This window comes from Physeter macrocephalus, chromosome 4, assembly GCF_002837175.3.
Source record: "Physeter macrocephalus isolate SW-GA chromosome 4, ASM283717v5, whole genome shotgun sequence".
NCBI classification, from domain to species: Eukaryota; Metazoa; Chordata; class Mammalia; order Artiodactyla; family Physeteridae; genus Physeter; species Physeter macrocephalus.
In genome coordinates, this window is record NC_041217.1 from 61,236,162 (window position 1) to 61,259,461 (window position 23,300).

General features: G+C 39.5%; 2 protein-coding genes across 2 annotated transcripts in view; both read right to left on the reverse strand.

Moving 5' to 3' along the window:
• Nucleotides 1-1,765: 1,765 nt before the first annotated feature.
• LOC102995146 (riboflavin kinase-like) lies at nucleotides 1,766-6,425 on the reverse strand. The gene is made up of 2 exons (XM_055083879.1): nucleotides 6,391-6,425; nucleotides 1,766-2,534 (listed from the first exon to the last, which is right to left on the reverse strand). Exons 1-2 carry the CDS (start codon nucleotides 6,423-6,425, stop codon nucleotides 1,766-1,768), a joined length of 804 nt encoding a protein of 267 aa, XP_054939854.1.
• A 1,580-nt stretch (nucleotides 6,426-8,005) lies between these two features.
• The window catches only part of DPT (dermatopontin), a 49,445-nt gene continuing 34,150 nt past the window's right edge, over nucleotides 8,006-23,300 (reverse strand). Inside the window, exons 3-4 of the mRNA XM_007123883.2 lie at nucleotides 12,770-12,877; nucleotides 8,006-9,168 (exon numbers count right to left, since the gene is read on the reverse strand). Of these exons, the coding sequence (XP_007123945.1) occupies nucleotides 9,102-9,168; nucleotides 12,770-12,877 (175 nt within the window). The 3' untranslated portion in view covers nucleotides 8,006-9,101. The remainder of the gene's footprint in view (nucleotides 9,169-12,769; nucleotides 12,878-23,300) is intronic.

Here is a 23,300-nt window from a genome sequence, read left to right on the forward strand (position 1 = left end):
AGATATGGGCACATATGTATATGTATAACTGATTCACTTTGTTGTAAAGCAGAAACTAACACACAATTGTAAAGCAATTATACTCCAATAAAGATGTTAAAAAAAAAAAAAAGGACACATGCACCCCAATGTTCATTGCCGCACTATTTACAACAACCAGATCATGGAAGCAACCTAAATGCCTATCAACAGATGAATGGATAAAGAAGATGTGGTACATATATACAATGGACTATTACTCAGACATAAAAAGGAACGAAATTGGGTCATTTGTAGAGACATGGATGGATCTAGAGACTGTCATACAGAGTGAAGTAAGTCAGAAAGAGAAAAACAAATATCATATATTAACGCATATATGTGGAACTTAGAAAAATGATACAGATGAACCAGTTCTCAGGGTAGAAATAGAGACACAGATGTAGAAAACAAACATAAGGACACCAAGGGGGGAAAGTGGCAGGGGTGGTGGTGGTGGGATGAACTGGGAGTTTGGGGCTGACATATATACACTAATACGTAAAAATAGATAACTAATAAGAACTTGCTGTATAAAAAATAAATAAAATAAAATTCACACACAAAAAAAGTGGAAAGATTCTGAGAATGGGACAGGACCCAATCCGTTAATGGCTAAATAAATTATGTTGCTCAAAGTAATTAATTAATAAAAATGGATGTGAAATCTACAAAAAAGAGAGATATGCATTTAATCACTGTTTATATAGTGAAGGGATGGGATGGCACATACAGTCACAGATGAAACTCTACATTTTGTAAATGTAGAGTTGTACGATATTCTAAATGGAAAAACTGACGCTGACAATTGTTTACAGGAAGCAAAGGTTAAGAAAAATGTTGAAGAATATCTACTCTTAAAAAGAGAAGTGTTATACAATACAAAAATGAGACCTAGAAGGCTTCCCTGGTGGCGCAGTGGTTGAGTCTGCCTACTGATGCAGGGGACACGGGTTCGTGCCCCGGTCTGGGAGGATCCCACGTGCCGCAGAGCGGATGGGCCCGTGAGCCATGGCCGCTGAGCCTGCGCGTCCGGAGCCTGTGCTCCGCAACGGGAGAGACCTAGAGATTCGAAAAACACTCATTTTACTGTTTTAAAAGAAAACCAAAAAACTAATAGGCACAGAGTCTAGACCAATTAAAACTGAGGCAGCTGTAACAAAAATGGAACACAGTACAGTGATTTGAGCCCTTAAAGGAAATGACTAATTAAAATGAAATTTCACAAGTCTTCATGTCTATAATAATATATAAATGCACAAAATATCAAAAATAAGAAGTGTGGATTTTTCCCCTTAGGTTTGTAATAAACTGTCAAACTTCTGCTTAATAGAGTTACTTTTATAAGCCTTCTGATTAGCAAAGCATGCAATGCAGGTACATGCGTGCTAGAACTTTACCATGAGAATTGTAGTTCTCATCTCAAACTAATGACTTGCCTGTTACCCATATTTATATATATTTCATTTCCATTATAAAACACTTAAGACCTTTCTAGTGGTACACTTTAATCAACATATTATATAAAATAGAATCTTGATTTTTAAAATGAACCTTTTTAGTACTGTAACATGATGGGTTTAATTGAACATCTGGAACATAATATGGTAACTACATTATACTGTTTAAACTAATTCACAGCTGTAGGAAAATGTTTGATTTTTAAAATATAACCAAGATGAGACTGTACAGTTATGAGCAGTAAAATATTAGAAAATAGTGAATGAATAAATAAGATGCTGTTCCATCAGTGGCCATTCATTATTTTGCTTTTAGGAACTGGGAAGAAATTGTATTCTTTGAGTTTCGAATGTTCTGGTAACTCTAGTCGTTTCTTGGCTTCCTCAATATCACCTTGAATTGCTGAAATAAGTGACTCTAAAGAATCAAAGTTCTTTTCTGGTCTGAGGTAGCCAACAATGGCCACGTTAAGAATTTCCGCGTAGAAGTCCTCTTTGAAAGTATGCATGATATGAGTTTCCATGGACTTTTTTGTATGCTTGCAGTATGGGTTCCATCCTATGCTCACCACCGTCTTACGGACATCTCCACTTCCACCACTGGCCCAACCATAATAAATGCCAGTGGATACATCAGCTGGAATATTATCTACTACTTGTTCAGGAAACTTAGCTGTAGGGATGCCCGGCTGCTTGGAGCCGCGACCGAAGCCCAGCACCACTTGGCCGCGGCAGAAGTACGGCAGGTGCCTCACGACGCCGTCCGCTCGGGGTGCGGGCTGCGGTCCAGTCCGCGCGTCTGGCGGCGCCGCCGTCGAGGCGGTGCCCGGACCCCCGGACCAGCCGGGGGATACGGGCTGCAGCCGCGCCGGCCGGCCGGCCCGGCGAACACACGGGCTCACAACGGGCCGAGCGGCGCGGACGACACGCTGCGGCGAGACCCTCACGCCGCTGACCGACCAGAAGGTGCCGGGCGATGCAGAGGCTGCGTCTGGGCTCCGGAAAGCCGGCGATCGCGGAAGTAAGTCATGAGTGTGTTTTATGCTTTGTGGCTTCCTTCAGTTTGTTCCAGGAACAAAGTAGGTGATTAATGATACCTTGTTGAAGTAACAGTCAACATTAAATGTACAACAGCACAGATGTGTGAGATTATGGATTTAGAACAAGCAATGGCGCCATTCTGGGAAGGGCTGAACCTGATGCCCTGCCCCAGTAATCCACTCATCCACATCTTTCCATTTTTTTCTATCCATCTACAAGGACTTTTATCAAGGCTTACCTACGCGTGTGGAGAAGTAAGCCTGCCTTCTCTCTGAATTTCTGGGAAGTCCTTCTCCAACTTGAACTGTGCTGTTTTACACTGTGAGAGATTTTCAATTCCTTTTTTTCTGGGAGCAATGGGCAAAACTAATCTGCATGACATTCTACTGTCTCGGTAGGGGACAGGCAGGTATGACTCAGAGACTGATTTCCAAAACGTCTTTCCAAGGGGTAATGACTAATGAGCTCACCCTTGAGTCTGCCAACAAAAGAGGCCCAAGGAGACACCCAGGTCAGTTGAAATCCACCAGTGTCTCAGAGAGGGTAGATGTGGCACACCAGCATGGCTTATGAATGCCTGCCAGACAACCTTATAAACAGGAAACCCTGACTCTGAGATACTAGCTTCACTGTTTCAGTCCAGCTTATCACCAGCTAATCCCACAAGTAACTCTTAGTGGGAATAACCAGGAAAAACAAGGGTCATAAAGTCTGTATCCATGAAATTTTAATCAGTGTTAGTGTTTGTCTTAGGGCTCTACTTTTATTTATTCATCAAATATTTGTTGTGTCGGGGATGCATCAAACAAAAATCACTGCCCTCCCACGCCCCTGGAACTCATATGCTGTTATAAGACTCGAAAAGCATCCAAATTCATACAGAGTTACACCAGCTTACCAACCTGAGCCCCTTTGCCCCTCAGCCCCCAGTCTCTTCAGGGCTTAGTTAACTAGGCTCTACCTCATGGGAAACAAATACCTAGCCCTGTCCTTGCTGCTCAGATATTGATTTCAATATAGTTGAAAAGGTCATAAAAACACCAAAATTCACATTCTGGTCATTAGAGTGGTAACACACTTTTTGAACATGTGACAATTGTGACTGGTGTGTTTTCCAACTCCCTCATCATTAGTGAGTAGCTCTGCAAAGAGTGAAATTAATGATTACCTAATGATGCTGGGGAAAGAGCTGGAGATGGCATTAACCCCCCTCAAAACCACAGCATCATCATCATACCATGCCTCTTAATAGAACTACACAATTTTCAAAGTGCCTTTACACATGTTTTCAATTATTGATTGCTTAGAGCTTTGATAGGTTTTCCCAATAAAAACTGAAAACCAACTAGAAATCCAGATTAATTTTAAAACATATGTCGTGGATGCCCACCATATGTAAAACATCTTGCCAGGCACTAAAAAACAACAAATGAACAAGAGAGGCAGGACCCTGCCTTCATGAGAGTGAAAACAAAGACATGGAGTACTGAGGGAGCCAGGGAGGGACCCTGAACCACTCTTAGAAAGCACTGGAAGTTTTCTGGGGAAGCTGAGCCCATGCTTGGCCCTGAAGGGCAAGTAAGACTTTGGTGAGTGGAGGAGTTTTAAACATTACTTTCTCATTGTCCATATGACAGAATGAACATCTGTTCCATTGTCTCTGGGGATGGTGAGAGACTTTGGAAAGAGCAGGTAATTCTGCATATTAAATTATAACTCACTAGGCGGCCAGTTAGATGAAAGAGTCTGGTTTTATAATCTTTCTTTCCATGAAGTCACCATATGCTCACCTTTCAGCTGGAACACGGTCCTAGGGCTGAAATGCTTGGCAGCTGGTGACCATTTTTGTTCCATGAGATTAAAATTACTTTTTTAAAAAAATTATAAACACAATCAATGGTAATTGTTTTTTAAAGTTGGGAAAGGCAGAAAAGTATAAAAAAGAACAGAGAAATAAACAGTAATGCTACAATTCAGAGAATATAGGAATTTACATTTTTTAAAAGATATTTCTATTCAGCATTTTTCACTGATACAGATACTCATTCATTCACACAGACAACTGGGCTCCTGCTGGGTGCATTGGGAAGAGGAGAAAAAGGAGGTCACAAATGGTACATTTCCAGTACTTAGCAAGGCACAGTGGAATCTAATAAGTAGGTTTTAAAATACATAGGTAGTGTTGGTTGGTTTTTAGTTTTTAGGAGATTGTGGTTATTTCATCCTGTGAAAAGTTTAAGTTCCATGAAAATCTGAGCTATGCGTCAATATATTATTATTTAAAATGACTTTTTGAGGTAGGTGTGTTTTCTTATCCTTGCTTTACAAGGGAATAAGTTGATAAAATATATTCAGCGCATTAATGGGTAACAGATAGCATACCCAGTTAGATCCAGACACCATTTTGCAAAGGATTTCACTTACCTAAATGACTCTGGCTTCCAGAATGGTAACCAGGCTCTGGTACTACTTCTTAACACAGTGGTTTAACTTCAGAGTGCTAAACAGAAGCGCTAAACAGGTTTAATTAAAATTGATTGAAGTTTGTAAGATTTTCTTTTTTTCTTTTCTTTGATTTTCTTTGTTAAGAGTGGACTCTATTGACTATATGGCCTTTGCTTGTGTTGGCCACCTTGATATGCATACCTGTTTGGATGCGGTCTGTATTGAGCAACATTTTCCTTCATTAATAGGGGGAGAAGAATCTGGAAGTGTAAGAAGAGAATCAAGTAGGTTGGAAGCTAGATGGAGGACCAGCTAGAGAGAGGGAAAACCCCTGACTACATGATGGACAATAAAAAAAAACATGGAAGAAAGAAATGTCTAAATTTTTAAGTTTTTTGTTTTGTTTGAGTTTGTACGTTCATTGATGCTTTTATGAGAATACATTCCTCTGAAGGAACTAAAAAAAAATGTTGAGTTTCTGGTCTGGGTCAAAGCAGTTGATCATAAAGATAATATATGTGGATGAACACCCAGGATGGAGAGAAAACTTCCCAGGCCATGGTATTGTGCATATGAGAGGAATGGAGGAGCAGAGATGGGAATTGATAAATTCCCTCTCCCTAGATTTCTAGGAGGCCCCAGCTGCAATCTGAGTTCTAGATAGATACAAAAATTGCAATTAATATGCATAAATAGTTTATGGTGCTGATGTGAGCTACCAGTACATCCTTAGGGCATCATGACTGCATGTTGTGCCTCCCAGACACCTTGGTGACCATCAGTGTTTCCTAGGGAAACTTTCCTAAGTCTATACATCTTTTTATGCCTTCCATGATATTGTTTCTATTGCCTGAAATGCCACTTTCCCTTTTCCCACCCTAACCTCTCACTACTCTCTGTTGAAATGATACCTATTCTTGACTTATCAATCTGGACTGTAATGATTTGTTTGCTTGCCTGACTCCCTTAGTTTATAATCCTCTGGAATGCAGGAACTGTGCCTAGTACAGTGGTTAATATATAATAAGAACTTAATAATTTATTGATTCAGTGACTGAATATGAATAAACAAATAAATAAATGAATGAGAGCAAAACTTAAGTCCCATCTCTTTTATGAATTTTCCTATTCTTTATCTCTACTAATATCCAGCTTACCTAAGGAACATTTTTTCTAATATATACTAATAATATTCCATTCCTCTTACTACATTTATTGGGTACTTATTATGTATAAGATACTATGAGATCGCATTTAATCCTTACAACAACCCCATGATGTGGGTACTATTATTGTCTTTACTGGTAAGGAAATAGAGTCTCAGGGAAGGTAGGTGACTGAGCCAAGGTCATGCAGCTGAAAAGGGATGGAGCCAGGATTTGTGCCCAGACAGTTGGACTCCAGAGCCCACACTTTTCCCACTCACCTCACAAGTTCTCCTGGTCCTTCAGGGCTAACCATAGGCTTGGCTTCCTCAAGAAACTTTCCTGCACTTGTGTCTCCATTGTCTATTTTCTCATCTCTCCCTACCAGACTGTAGGCCCTGTGAGGCAGGAATCATGTCTCTTTTCTTCCCATTTTATGTGATCACCATCTTGTGAAGTTATTGGAAAAGGGATTCCTGTTTGTACCAGGCAGATGAAGAAAGGGTAGGTCTGGGGATTTGTCTAGCATTACACAGCCACTTTCTGTCAGAGCCAGGGGTAGGACCTAGGTTTTCAACTCTCATCCCAGGCTTCTTCTCTGGAAGAAAATGCCTTAGCAAAGCCCTTTGTAAACAATTTGGGGCAGATGATAGCATTCATGGAATTCTAGGATTGCAAGAAAACACAATGATTACCTAGATAAATGTCCTCCTAGAGTGGAGAGGTAGCTCATCCAAGGTTGTGGACAAGTAAGTAGAAAGATTGGAGTCATGAGAGCACAGAGAGAGAACTTGCAGTCAAAAGATCTGGGATTTAGCCCCAGTCTGCCACCCAGTTCTTACTGACATGATAGAAAGTATAAATTATTCAGGTTTGAACCAAGTTGATAATGTCTTTAGTGTTATTGTCCTTGGCCTATATGCAAAAACAGCTTCTCTCTTAGTTTTTCTCTCCATTTATTCTATTTGGCACAGACACTTATTGGATTGCTTTATTATTTTTTTTCCTCGACTTGTGTTGTCTGGCAGTCTCCTGGACTGCTTCTCCCAGCTGCATCTCTCCAACGTCAGCCCTGGTGAGGTGCAACCCCCCCTACACACCTTTGGTTTTCATCATAGCTGCTAAGTCAGCCAGTCTGTGTTGCTTGCCTCCCTTCCAGCTGTGTTCCACACACCCAACTAAGTCCATTTCCTGGCTGCCATCCTGACCCAGAGCTGCAATTGCTAAAATATTAATGATGCCCATTGTGAAACAACACTGTGAAGCTTGCTGTAAAGTAAAATTGCCAGAGAGGTGGAAACAATGAAATGGAAGAAATAAAGCAAAACCCTAATATGAAAAATGGCCTCAGCATTAAGGCAAAGGAGGACATCCTTAGCTCTGCCTTCCTCTTCCTAATACCAGGATCTCACTGTGGGAAATGCAGCATCACTGGCTGAGATTCACTATCTTGGCCACCTAGATGGCTTGCATAACAAGGTGGATGACCCCTGTGGTTTTGCTTCGCTGCCTGCTCTCCTGGGTCCCCTGAGAGAGAAGGGAAGGGCAGCATAGATCTGAAAAGAAAAGGCCAACTGTATGGATAAAGGAAATAGGGGCTCCCTGTGGTTAAAAAGCATTGGTGTGAGGAGGTTTGTAGGATGTTGAGGATAAATCAGGCTGGATTTAAAGGCAAAGAAATGTGATTCCACCCTTTGTCCAATCCTTAATGGAAGCACTTAGCACTTTATGTTTTATGTATTGGATTTCTTAACCATATTCTGTCATTATCATTATTGTATTCCCGGTGCCATGCATGGTACTGGGCACAAATCACAATGCTAAGCTATATTTTCTGAATGGGTGGATGAATAATCAGAAAGGGGAGGTGAAGAGAGAGAAAACTGACCCTTAACATTTGCAGCATAGTAAATGTTAATATTTTTATTCCTTTTATGACGAAGAGAGTGCAAAGGGCTGGGGACAGAGACATCACAGGAGGAGGAAAGATAATACCACCTCTGCAAAAGACACTCCTAAACTACACATAGAAGAGAAGTAGACCCCCCAGGACAGCCTTTCCCATCCAGAATATTGAGACCAATCCAAGTGAGTTTTCCAGTAGCTCTCACAGCTACAGGGCATACGCCAGCCTTTCCAGGTGCCAGTGAGTCAAACCCCTTTTTCAGTTTTCCAGAGCAACCTGACCACACTCCCTTTCCCTCCAAGTTCCTAATTTGAGTTCCATTCTCTGACCTCTCTCTTCTTTCTTGTTTTTGTCTTACTTGAGACTGATTCCCACAGGTTCCCCAGGTTCCTATGCTTGTTTTCATTGCTGGGTATGCTAGTAGTCTTCTTCCAATTTAGGAAGTTCTTCTAATCCTCAGTCTTTCAGCCCCCAGACTTTTCCACCTCCCCATTTCACCTCACAGTCTCCTCCCTCCTGGAGCACAGAGCTCTGCAGCTGAACTTCTAGGCAACCATGGCTCCTGTGGTGGGGGAGAGTGGAAGCATTTCCCTTGAAGGCAGAAGGTTTGTTCTAGGTGAGGACCCTAGGTTTCCTTCAAACAGTCATAGCTGCAGACCTTCCTTCCCCTTCCTCAGTTTCTGCCCCTTCACTCCACTACTGAACCTGTTCACAGACACTGCTCAGCAACAGGCAGCTTATTGGGTAGTAAAAGCAGCAGCAAGGCTGTGACAGGTGCTCCAGTAGCCAGGCTTTTTTTCAGGCTGTGAGCATGCACACAGAATATATAGTGTGCAACAGAGCCATTGTCACTCATATAAAATGGTTGCTATGGAACATGTTGAAAGTGAGAAACTGTGGATTTTATTATAAGTGTGATACTAGTCAGAAGGGCCCAGAAAGCTGGCATAGCAACTACCAACCAGCTCAGGGAGAAGAAAAGAGAGCAGTAGAAACCATTTAGGAGTCCCAACTGATGTTAACATAAGTGGACATCCTCAGGTCTCCTGGCCCCTTTCCCTTCACCCAGATTGGTAGGTTGCAAATCTAAACATTTGCAAATTCACAGTTGTAGTCAGTCATCCGGCACATTATGAACTTCCACTGGCGATCCCTGTGGGGAGAGAGTCAGAGAGCTAACGTCAGTGAGAAAAAACCCCTTAGGAAAAATCACTGCTAAGAGAAAAGCAGTGAAAAACCTTTGGAGAATTTAGGGCCAACTAATTTCACTTTCCTCTCAGAAGACACATCTCTGAAGTCTCTAGAAAACCTACAAGTAATTGTCTATGAGGTCAGGAGTCCTGGACACCTCCTCACCTAGTTCAAGCTGCACCTAGGAGGGGACTAACTAGGTCACTGGCGTGTTGAGGTCCTGTTTATCACCCGTGATCAGTTCACCACTGCTCTGTCTCAAAGGGACCTCTTGGACATATAGGTTAACAATTTGTAATCAAAGCGTTTATTCAACATTGTCTCCATTTCATGGTAAAGAATCTTCTCTTACCTAGGCCACCCATCTGCCCATTCTTTCTTTTCCTAAATACCTATCATGTGGTAGGCTCCATGCTATACCCTGTGCGTTACCCTTCAGAAGACACTATCATAGGGAAATGAAGGGAGGGGAAACAACTCTAAAACCCATAAAGTGAAAAAGAAAATGCCTGCCCTTCTTGTGTAACAGAAATTGAATGGAGTATTTGTTTAAATGGTCAGGCATGGGTATGAGAGGACATAGAATTGTTCAATTTTGAAAAAACATGGTGTGGATACATTTCAAGGAATGTTCTTTGCTAAGGGCTAGCCTAAGTTCTTTGTTCACTCATTTAACAAAAATTATTGTGATCCTACTCTGCACAGCACTTTTCTGGTCTGATATGGTTTAACAATGATAACGGTGATGGTAATAACAATGGTAACTACTATTTGCTGAGTCCTCCAATATATCCAGCATTGCACTAGATGCTTTACATATTTTTTCATTTAATCCTCATGATAAGTCATTGTTAAGGTGGAGAAGCAGACTCAGAGAAATAAGTGACCTTCATTAACATAATTAGGTGACAATTTCAGGTTCCAAGTTTGTTGAACTCAAATCTTCCTCTTTATCTTATATCAGAATGCCTCCATAACTTGATACCCATAACCCCATCAAGGACATGGGCTGTCACATCCTTTGCAAAGTCTTGATGAGGGGCAAAAAGAAAGAGTCATTCCGTATACGATCACACAAATGCTTCCCAAGCACAGTGAGGTCATTCAACCTTAGAATATCCTTCTTCCTTTTCAATCTGAAAGGCCTCTTCCCAGATTAGTTTCTCTTAAATACCAACAGTGGTAAGATCTTCATCCATGTAGAAGGTAGGACTGACTGCTCTCAGTTCTGGGAGATAACAGCAGCTATGGTACATGCTGCTCAAACAGCCTAAGGCAGGCTTTATAATTTGAGTCTGCTGCTCCAGGTTGTTTGTTTAGAGTTATTGGGCATAGCGTCCTCCAGTACAGATCTTTAAGAGCCTGGATAACCAACTATTTATTAGTATTTATTCCTGAAGTTGTCAACAGAGGACATGGCTTGTTTTAGACGGAGGTTAGAAAATTGGTAGCATGTGTATTTATCAAATGAATTTTATTACTATAGACAAGTCTTATTTATCTCTGTGCCAACAGACACAGGTAACTAAGATCTTCAGCCAGGCATTCACACTACTCATTTACGAGGTTTTTAATTGATGCTAAGCAAAATGTAGACTACTTGGTTGTAAAAGAATCAAGGTACTCAAATCAGGCTTAGTCGCTGATTTCTTTCCTGGACAGTGGTGCTCAAGCAGGGGCAGTTTTGCTCCCCAGGGTCTGTTGTTGTTGTCACAGCTATGGGCGGGGGTTGCTACTGCCAGCTAGTGTGTAGGGGCCAGGATGCTGCTGAACATCTAGACTGCACAGGAAAGGCTCCTGCAACAAAGAAGTATCTGGCCCCAGTTGTCAGTAGTGCACCAGATGAGCAACTCCATTCCAGGAGGAAACCACTATGATTTGCATGTAGAGGAAAAGCTCCTGCCCAGTGAGTCCTGTGCGCTGACAATATTTCTCCAAGGTAGTGGCCTCAGCCTCTTTTAGCAGAGTGGAATAAATCCAAGTTGTGGACTTTTAAGCCACTGATTGTTAGTGACAGCAGCAAAATTGCATGGGTATATTCATTTTAAACAAATACATGACATAGTATCTCAGTTTTCCAAGATTTTGAGTTAAACCACACAACTGAAAATTTCCAAGCCAAGGAGTTGGACATTTTAACTGCCAAAATGTATTTATTTGGTGGAAATTATGGATGGCATGCTTTCTTTACTGTATTCCTTCCTGCCTTCTTAAGCAGGAAATGCAGAACTAATTTTCATGATGACTTGGAGACATCATTAGGAATATTGAGCACTCTGCTATAATGTTATCCAGTGTTGCCCGTTGGAGATACACACTCCTGCTAAATGTCACCGGGCTTCCATAGTCTTTGAGTTCTTAGGTCTTTCCTTTTCTTTCTTTCTTTTTCTTAAGTATGTTTTTGTGTGTGTCACATCATTCAGCTATTTCTTCTCACTGGTGAAGTGAATCTCATTCTAAGTAGTATCTTCCCTCTTTATTTTTTAATTTGCCCCTTCTAGAAAATAGTAACTAAGCTAGATAAAAACGTATCTAAAATACAAATAATTAATGTGTGAGAACTAAGAAGTTCTCCTCTGAGTAAATGTAAGGGTTTTTGTTCATGGAGCTGGCAACACATATTGTGTCTTTTCAGAGCTACTTCATGGTTTTTTTTTTTCTGTTTTATTTTTCTTTTTAAAATTAAGGGTTATATTAAATAAGTTACTTCAGTTAGGTGTGATATCATTGCACTCAAAAGCATAAATATACACAAAAGATAAGTCACTCAAATTTGTCAATCTATTATTTAATGAGTTAATGAGTTAGGTTTTGTCCTATTTGAAAAATATTTATTGCTAACTTTTCAGGAATTCATTTGCTGTGTAAAGTGATCATCACCTGACTAAAAGTAGACAGATCAACATTTTAACACCTGAATTTATTCATATCCCTTTATTAGTAGGAAGAAGAATTTTTATTTTCTTCTTATTGTTTTGTTTTGATGTATTCAATAGTTGTGATAAGATTGGGAGCTGATTGTGAGAGCAAACAGATTTAAAAAATTATTGCCGTTTTCTTTTCCGTTATGTAAATTCTCCTTTTTTATTTCTAAATATGGTTGGTAAGTTTTGTGTGTTTCTCCCCTACAGCCCCCTCTCCTTCTCTTCTCTCTCCCTTCCGACAACCCAAAGTGGGGACCATATGGAGAAATGGCATTGGAGAGGGTTCATTTTGACAGTGGGTACTCTTTCAATCATTTTTGTGCTCTCTTCCTAATGTTTGGTAAGGAAAAATGCTCTTGAAATTGAATAAAGGGAAGAGTTTAGAACATCATGGAATACCAAGTTGGGAATTTCCTGCTCTGAGCAAGCTGGAACACAACCTCATCTCCAAGGGTGAGCTGCTCCATGAAATGGGTTCAATTCCCATTGCTTTCCACTGTCCCATCAATCTCTCAGTTAATCTTAGACCAAGTAGGAAACTAAAATAGGGAAAACCCCAGATCAAGGTTCCTGCAGGCAGGATCCTTGTGTGGAGCTAATTCCTGACCTCGCTAACCCTAGCCCATGGTGAAGGCTCACCTTTCCACTGAAGAGAAAGTGGTTGTCGCTCCTCGTATATAGTAATCATAATTGTAGGAAATCATGTCCATTTCCTCACCATAGTGGCCTGGATATTCTGTTGTCAGCCTATGTGGGAAGAGCAAAAGGTTAGAGGAAAAAGATAAAACTATTATTGCTGGGGGCAAACAGGAGCAAACAAGAGACATACTATAAAGGAGAGATGGAGTTTGAACACTATGGGAGACCCAAACCAGAGTTGGATGGCCTCCACCAAGCCATTCCAGGCTGCAAAATGATGGACAGCTTCCTTGCACTTCTCATATTCCTTCTTGCTGTTAAACTATACACTAAAAAAGATGTAGATAACTCCTCAGGCCTTGAGGAAATATTGATTAATATCAATAGTAATCCATTCCATTCAAGTCCACTAGAGCCATGTTTTCAAACTGTGGATTGTGACTTAGTAGCAAATCGTGAAATCAATTTAATTGGTTAGTACCAGATGAACTTTAAAAAAAGAAGAAATAGAATAGAAAATATCAGAGACTGCATTGTACACACTAAAGCTAAGTTCTTGGGTGTGTGTGTGTAAAAACTTTGTTTCAAGTATATATGCATGTTTGTATTTATATGATGTTTGTATCGTGTAATAGTTTAATATGCATTTTTTACTGTGAGTCATGATCAATAAGGTATTTGAAAAATATTAAAGTAAAAGGTAAGCTGTACAAGGGTAGTCTTTACCTAGTCTGCCATTGTTTCTTTGGCACCTAAAACAGTTCCTGGTACCTAGTAAGTATTAGCTGAATAAATAAATAGCCTTGGGAGTGTCATTTAATCTCAGTTTCCTGGTCTATAGAAGAATGAAAGCTACCTTATAGGTTTGTCATTGGCACTAATACAAATATGTGTGACACGTGGTAGGAGTTGAATTATTAGGAGAAATTTTGTTTCTTCTTCCTCTTTCTCCTTTCCTTCTTTCTCCAAGATTAAGTCAATCCTGGGCCTCTCTCTGAATAGGTTCGTGTGGTCCACCCTAGAATAAATCTAGAGTTTCCTGGTTCTTATAAGGCTTCGCCACTGGGGCTCTTCAGGACCAAAATAGTCCTTTCAGTATGATACAGGTTCCCCAAAGTCGTCATCTGCACCCCCAAAGCTGCTTGGAAAACAAATAGTGAGAGTTAGTAATTTAATGTGATTTGGGGTCACAGGTCATTGTATGTTGATGATAGAAAGATCTCTCCCTGTGTAGTCATAATACTGCAAGATTGTCATGAAATCTTAAAAAGATTGATTTATAAACTGGAAGGTCTCCCAAGAGAATCTCAATGCTTAGATGCAACAAGGTCAATGGTTAGCTCAAGGTAACCTGGGTTAGCCACAGCCCTAAAAATTCACTGCCTTTGTTCATAACCATTCCTTTTCCCACATTATGCAGTTGTCCTTGTTCTCTGATTTTTCTCTTCTCAAGACATAATTATGCTCTATCAGGATGCCAGACCCAACCTGGAGTGGGTTACATGTATTTCTGCTTAATGTTCATGAAAGGAAATAAGGCTAATGCAGAAGTCTATTTTGTGCTTCTAAAGAGACCCAGAACAAGGGCTTTCTCTTTCTAGTGAAAATGTTAAATGACTCATAAGTGGACCTAATAGGTGGTCATTTGGATTCCATTGGTTTATGATCCCTGAGGATTCTAACAAGTGCTAGATTCAAGTTTATCCAAAGAAAGAGGGATTTGTTGAGAATGTGGATAATGCAAATTAAGATTAAAAGAGATGGAGTAGGAGGAGTTTTTCTTGCATCAGGAAGCACAAAGTATTTTCCAGAACTTTTAGAGCATCTTTAGATACAATGTATAAAAGTTAATTGCCAAACATTTTAATACCTGCTGACGCAAAATCTACATAAGGTAATACCGCATTAGGCTAACACCAATTGCCAAAACTATTGGAAATAATTAGGCTAGACTTTTATTTTTTAAGTCTTTACTGATCTACCTTCAGATGATTTGGATAGTTAAATACATTTGGAATAAGTGGGAAAGAGGCTTGCATTTAAAAAAAATCATGACGTTTTAAGCTTCAAAGGGGGACAAAAGTCATCCAACGCTTTCTTCAGCGAGCATTCCCTATTGCTTCATTTTTGGAGGTGACCAGACCAAAGGGCCTGCTGTTCAACTGGGAGATTTCTCTGTGAGGGACTGTTGTTCAGTGAATTTCTAGAATGCCCTGGAGAAGGTATTATGCATGCTTATTTGTGTATTTCCATCTTGATCCCAGGCAAGTTTTTGTTTTTGCTTGATTTCTGGGGTTTGTTGTTTTATTTTTTATTTTTTTTTGTTATAAAATCATGAGATAAAGTTTAGACTACCTTACAGAATCCTAGATTAAAGGGGCTAGGGAAGGAGTTTGGATATTGATAGCAATTATTCCTACTTTATGAAACTGAAAATACAGAGGGAGAAAGTCCCCTTTCCTCCCCTTTGGGGGAGGAAGCTGCTGTTTCAATACGGTCCAGGATTCTGAATTTTAGAACCAGATAGATGTGTCTCCGTTTAGCTCATGATGACATCATGCACACACAAAATATTCTAATAAATGAAAGCCCTAGTAATGGCTCCTCAGAGGAAAAAAAGAATTTAAACTTTCAGAACTAGATATTAGGACAAGGGCATAGGGACTTGTCAGGAAATTAAGAGACTACAGGGAAGCAGAAGATCAGGGTTTCATAAGCTATGGCAATGAGCTTCCAGAGGGAGAGAGGGGGAGAGTTCAGTGTGGTACCAGATTCCTTGTGAATTACCAGGTCACTTCAGGCAGCTTTTTGGCAAAGCACACTTCATACTGAGCATTGCCATACATTCCTAGACCAATTACAACGATCAAACAAGCCTTCAGCTTGGCAAGATGAAGGGAAAGGTCAGTCAGAAAGGTGTCTTTATTCAATTTACTGAAATGAGTCTATTACTGAAGCTCTTCTATCAGGAGGCTTACATACCCCTTTACAAAGAAGTACATATGTGTGTGTATGTGTTCCTCCTATCACTTTTGGATGAGTGACTATTGGGGTACAATTGCTTGCTTTACACTACTTTTTATGCCCTATGCAGGCAAGACGAGAGAGACAGAAAGTTGTTCCAAAGCTAAGTGAGAACTTGATAACATAGAACCACTTGTACAACTTCTTGTATTAGATAAGGTTGAAGGAGATGGAAAGAAATTAGTTATGAACTGAAGAGAGCCCATGCAAATGGAAGGGATTTTTAAGACTGATATAGGATTTTCTCGTCTAAGGTTATTAAACTCTGAAATTATCAGTAGATCCAATTAGAATCAATAAATGATTGCTCTCCAATACATTACCAAAAACTGAACTGCAGCTGATAGATGGCATTCTCCTTTGCTGTGAGACTAGGACATATCACAGAGCTTACTCAGATATATGTTATCATTTTAAAAAGGGGAGTAGAGATAGAATTTAGTTAGATAAAGAGGACAATTTTACTTTTTGTAGGAGGTTTGCTTAAGAAATTATGCAGTTTTTAATAGTTAAAGGGTTTTGACTCTATTCTTTAACAGAAAGTGACTCAGTATAAGATTTTAACAAACTTCACATTTATTACTGATTACTGAGACTTGAACATAAAGTCAGACTTCATAGCACCAGCATCTATTTGTTACATGTCTGTCCTGCTGGTAGGTAGGACAGCTGGATTATTTGGGGTCATCCTAGAGGCTCCACTTTCAGGCCATGCACCCCACTGGAGTGCACATGAACAAATGGGGCCATGTCTCATGGCCCAAATTCAGCTAGTGTCACATCCTCAACCTTATCCCACTTTGTGGGATGCCAGAGAGGCACACACTACAGACTTCTACCGTAAAAACTGGAAGAAAACTCAGCATTTACAAGTTAACAAACCAGAAGGAGGTACCTGAGGAAGCCATACTTCAGCATTTTTAAAGACAAGAGTAAACAATGTTTTCCATCCCATTTTTTAGAGCTCAGCCCATGCTCAAACAACATTTCAGGGAAGCTTCTTCTGGTCAGTCCAATTTCTAATTCTGTTTAGCTCCTATTTTCTCCACTTCCCAATTAACACCTTATTTAAAACATCATATTCTAATGTTCTATTACTTGTTAGCACCACATATTTAACATTTGATTAAAAACAGAATACTGTATAGAATCTTGTTTCACAATGATGATCAATACAGTGAACTCTTTGAGGGGTCATTGGTACATGGAAGTCATATACACCTTTATGATCTAGTTCAGCAGTGGGCATGGAGGAGAAATTCAACATTTATAGACTTGATGTGTTGAAGCTGGCCTACATTCTGCATCCAGCCAAAAAGAGGATGCCCCTTTCTGACAGGAAAGTCATTGAGAAATGTCTTAAATAAACAGAATCTGTTTGTGATCAATCCTCTTGCATAATAAATGCTTTTCTAGGTAAGCTACAAGAAATGAGAAAACTTTAGGTTAGGCTAATTTGCCAGTGGCCTTGCATCCCCAATAGGTGCTATATCAGAACCTATGTTTGAATTATTTTTGCAAAAATGCGAAAATTAAAACCCAATTGCACTTATGCATAAAGGAAAGCAACCTCAAGGGAACAGTCACCCTGGCTTCTCCTGCAAAGAGCTGGGGAAAGTGGTCAAGTGATATTAAACGACTCTATAGTCACCAAAGTGTCTTTCTCTGCAGAGAGACCCTGAACTCTGGGGGTATGAGAAAGAATGCAGTATGTTCATGTCTGTCCTCTTGTGGTGGATTTTGGAGATCTATATATCAAACAGTTTAAGTATGTATCACAACATGGGGAACACAGTTCCAGAGATACCTGTGACTTAAATTAGAAGAGGAAAGTCCCTAAGTATTTTCCAAATTATTCTCTTAGAACTGAATTTCCAGCTCACTGTCCAAGCTCAGGGCTGGTCAGCAAACACATTTGTTTTGATTCATGCTGGCTTTCACTGGCCAACTTACATCATGGTTGCCATGGTCCTGCAATCAGTGGGGGCAACTCCACCTGCAAGGTCTCCCCTTCAGCAAAAATAACCACTTTCTTCTCTGTTTTCAGTACTGGATGCCTACTGTATTGTTACCTAATACTTCATCTGTCCAGGTCTTATTTCCTTATCAACAGTCAGAGAGCTCAGTTCTCTGCAAAGAACATGGGATTGGGAAACAGATAGACCTGTTGGAATTGAGTTCAGTACTTTGAACAAGTCATAATTTCTGCACCTCAATTCTCTGATCTGTGTCATAGTATCATGAGTCACATGCATAAGAGGTAAATGAGGCACAAGCCTCTCAGATAGCCTCATCCATCAGAGAGCAGCCAGCAGAAGCAAGGAGAATTACATTCCTGCAGCCTGTGGGAGGAAAACCACATTCACAGAAAGATACACACAATGAAAAGGCAGAGGACTATGTACCAGATGAAGGAACAAGATAAAACCCCAGAAAAACAACTAAATGAAGTGGAGACAAGCAATCTTCCAGGAAAAAAATTCAGAATAATGATAGTGAAGATGATCCAGGACCTTGGAAAAAGAATGCAGGCAAAGATCGAGAAGATGCAAGAAATGTTTAAAAAAGACCTAGAAGGATTAAAGAACGAACACCTAGAAAGAATTAAAGAACAAACAAAAAGAGATGAACAATACAATAACTGAAATGAAAAATACACTATAATGAATCAATAGCAGAATAACTGAGGCAGAAGAACGTATAAGTGACCTGGAAGATAGAATGGTAGAATTCACTGCCATAGAACAGAATAAAGAAAAAAGAATGAAAAGAAATGAAGACAGACTAAGAGACCTCTGGGACAACATTAAACGCACCAACATTTGCATTATACGGATCCCAGAAAGACAAGAAAGAGAGAAAGGACCAATAAAATATTTGAAGGGATTATAGTCAAAAACTTCCCTATCAGGAGAAAGGAAATAGCAACCCAAGTCCAGGTAGCGCAGAGAGTCCCAGGCAGGATAAACCCAAGGAGAAACATGTCAAGACACATAGTAATCAAATTGACAAAAATTAAAGACAAAGAAAAATTATTAAAAGCACTAAGGGGAAAAATGACAAGTAACATACAAGGGAACTCCCATAAGGTTAATAGCTGATTTTTTAGCAGAAACTCTACAGGCCACAAGGGAGTGGCACGATATATTTAAAGTGATGAAAGGGAAGAACCTACAACCAAGATTACTCTACTTGGCAAGGATCACATTCAGATTTGATGGAGAAGTCAAAAGCTTTAAAGGCAAGCAAAAGCTAAGAGAATTCAGCACCACCAAACCAGCTCTACAATAAATGCTAAAGGAACTTCTCTAAGTGGGATACAAGGAGAAGAAAATGACCTACAAAAACAAACCCAAAACAATTAAGAAAATGGTAATAGGCATATACATATCAATAATTACCTTAAACGTGAATGGATTAAATGCTGCAACCAAAAGACACAGACTCGCTGAATGGATACAAAAACAAGACCCATATATGTGCTGTCTACAAGAGTCCGACTTCAGACCTAGGGACACAAACAGACTGAAAGTGAGGGGGTGGAAAAAGATATTCCATGCAAATGGAAATCAAAAGAAAGCTGGAGTAGCAATACTCATATCAGATAAAATAGACTTTAAAATAAAGAATGTTACAAGAGACAAGGAAGGACACTACAGAATGACCAAGGGATCAATCCAAGAAGATATAACAATTGTAAATATTTATGCACCCAACATAGGAGCACCTCAATACATAAGGTAACTGCTAACAGCTATAAAAGAGGAAATCCACAGTAACATAATAATAGTGGGGGACTTTAACACCTCACTTACACCAATGGACAGATCATCCAGCAGAAAATTAATAAGGAAACACAGACTTTAAATGACACATAGACCAGATAGATTTAATTGATATTTATAGGACATTCCATCCAAAAACAGCAGATTACACTTTCTTCTCAAGTGCAAACGGAACATCCTCCAGGATAGATCACATCTTGGGTCACAAATCAAGCTTCGGTAAATTTAAGATAAATGAAATCATATCACGCAGCTTTTCCCACCAGAACACTATGAGATTAGAAACAAATTACAGGGAAAAAAAATGTAAAAAACCCAGAAACACATGAGGGCTAAACAATACGTTACTAAATAACCAAGAGATCACTGAATAAATCAAAAAGGAAATCTAAAAATACCTAGAGACAGGGGCTTCCCTGGTGGCGCAGTGGTTGCGCGTCCGCCTGCCAAAACAGGGGAACCGGGTTCGTGCCCTGGTCTGGGAGGATCCCGCATGCCGCGGAGCGGCTGAGCCCGTGAGCCATGGCCGCTGGGCCTGCGCGTCCAGAGCCTGTGCTCCGCAACGGGAGAGGCCACAACAGAGGGAGGCCCGCATACCACAAAAAAAAAAAAAAAAAAAATACCTAGAGACAAATGATAACAAAAACATGACAATCCAAAACCTATGGGATGCATCAAAAGCAGTTCTAAGAGGGAAGTTTATAGCAATACAATCCTACCTCAAGAAAAAAGAAAAATTTCAAATAAAAAATCTAATCTTATACCTAATAAAACTAGAGATAGAAGAACAAACAAAACCCAAAGTTAGTAAAAGGAAAGAAATCATAAAGATCAGAGCAGAAATAAATGAAACAGAAACAAAGAAAACAATAGCAAAGATCAATAAAACTAAAAACTGTTTCTTTGAAAAGATAAAGAAAATTGATAAACCTTTAGCCAGACTCATCAAGAAAAAGAGGGAGAGGACTCAAATCAATAAAATTAGAAATGAAAAAGGAGAAGTTACAATAGACACCGCAGAAATACAAAGCATCCTAAGAGACTACTACAAGCAGTGCTATGCCAATAAAATGGACAACCTGGAAGAAATAGACAAATTCTTAGAAAGGTGTAATCTTCCAAGTCTGAACCAGGAAGAAATAGAAAATATGAACAGACCAATCACAAGTAATGAAATTGAAACTGAGATTAAAAATCTTCCAATAAACAAAAGTCGAGGATCAGATGGCTTCACAGGTGTATTCTATCAAATATTTAGAGAAGAGCTAACACCTATCCTTCTCAAACTCTTCCAAAAAATTGCAGAGGAAGTAACACTCCCAAACTCAGTCTACAAGGCCACCATCACCCTGATACCAAAACCAGACAAAGATACTACAAAAAAAGAAAATTACAGCCCAATGTCACTGATGAATATAGATGCAAAAATCCTCCACAAAATATTAGCCAACAGAATCCAACAACACATTAAAAGGATCATACACCATGATCAACTGGGATTTATATCAAGGATGCAAGCATTCTTCAATATATGCAAATAAATCAATGTGATACACCATATTAACAACTTGAAGAATAAAACCATATGATCATCTCAATAGATGCGGAAAAAGCTTTTGACAAAATTGAACACCCATTTATGATAAAATCTCTCCAGAAAGTGGGCATAGAGGGAACCTACCTCAACATAATAAAGGCCATGTATGACAAACCCACAGCAAACATCATTCTCAATGGTGAAAAACTGAAATCATTTCCTCTAAGATCAGGAACAATACAAGGTTTTCCACTCTCACCACTATTATTCAACAAAGTTTTGGAAGTCCTAGCCATGGCAATCAGAGAAGAAAAAGAAATAAAAGGAATACAAATGGGAAAAGAAGAAGTAAACTGTCACTGTTTGCAGATGACAGGATACTATACAAAGAAAATCCTAAAGATGCCACCAGAAAGCTACTAGAGCTAATCAATGAATTTGGTAAAGTTGCAGGATACAAAATTAATGCACAGAAATCTCTTGCATTCCTATACACTAACAACAAAAGATCAGAAAGAGAAATAAGAAAACAATCCCGTTCACCACTGCAACAAAAAGAGTAAAATGCCTAGGAATAAACCTACCTAAGGAGGTAAAACACCTGTGCTCAGAAAAGTATAAGACACTGATGAAAAAATCAAAGATGACACAAACAGTTGGAAAGATATACCATGTTCTTGGATTGGAAGAATCAATATTGTTAAAATGACTATACTACCCAAATCAATCTACAGATTCAATGCAATCCCTCTCAGATTACCAATTGCATTTTTACAGAACTAGAACAAAAATTCTTAAAATTTATATGGAGACACAAAAGACCCCAAATAGCCAAAGCAATCTTAAGGGGAAAAAATGGATCTGGAGGAATCAGTCTCCTTGACTTCAGACTATACTACAAAGCTACAGTAATCAAGATAATATGGTACTGGCACAAAAACTGAAATTTAGATCAATGGAACAGGATAGAAAGCCCAGAGAGAAACCCACACACCTCCAGTCAACTAATCTATGACAAAGGAGGCAAGGGTATACAATGGAGAAAAAACAGTCTCTTCAATAAGCGGTGCTGGGAAAACTAGACAGCTATATAGAAAAGAATGAAATTAGAACACTACCTAACTCCATACACAAAAATAAACTCCAAATTGATTAAAGACCTAAATGTAAGACTGGACACTATAAAGCTCTTAGAGGAAAACATAGGAAGAGCACTCTCTGACATAAATCACAGCAAGATCTTTTTTGATACACTGCCAGAGTAATGGAAATAAACACAAAAATAAACAAATGGGACCTATTGAAACTTAAAACCTTTTGCAAAGCAAAGGAAACTACAAACAAGATGAAAAGACAGCCTTCAAAATGGGAGAAAATATTTGCAAACAAATCAATGCACAAAGGGTTAATCTCCAAAATATATCAACATCTCATGCAGCTCAATATTAAAAAAACAGGGCTTCTCTGGTGGCGCAGTGGTTGGGAGTCTGCCTGCCAGTGCAGGGGACGTGGGTTCGTGCACTGGTCCGGGAGGATCCCACAAGCCACGGAGCGGCTGGGCCCATGAGACATGGCCACTGAGCCTGCGCATCTGGAGCCTGTGTTCCACAACGGGAGGGACCTCAGCGGTGAGAGGCCCGTGTACCACAAAAAAAAAAACACAAAAAAACACACAATCAAAAAATGGCCAGAAGACCTAAATAGACATTTGTCCAAAGAAGACATACAGATGGCCAAGAGACACATGAAAAGCTGCTCAAGATCACTAATTATTAGAGAAATGCAAATCAAAGCTACAATGAGGTATCACCTCACACCAGTTAGAATGGGCATCATCAGCAAATGTACAAACAACAAATGCTGGAGAGGGTGTGGAGAAAAGGGAACCCTCTTGCACTGTTGGAGGGAATGTAAATTGATACAGCCACTATGGAGAACAGTATGGAGGTTCCTTGAAAAACTGAAAATAGAATTACCATATGACCCAGCAGTCCCATTACTGGGCATATACTCAGCGAAAACCATAATTCAAAAAGACACATGCACCCTACTGTTCATTGCAGCTCTATTTACAATAGCTAGGTCATGAAAGCAACCTAAATCCCCATCGACAGATGAATGGATAAAGAAGATGTGGTACATATATACAATGGAATATTACTCAGCCATAAAAAGGAACGAAATT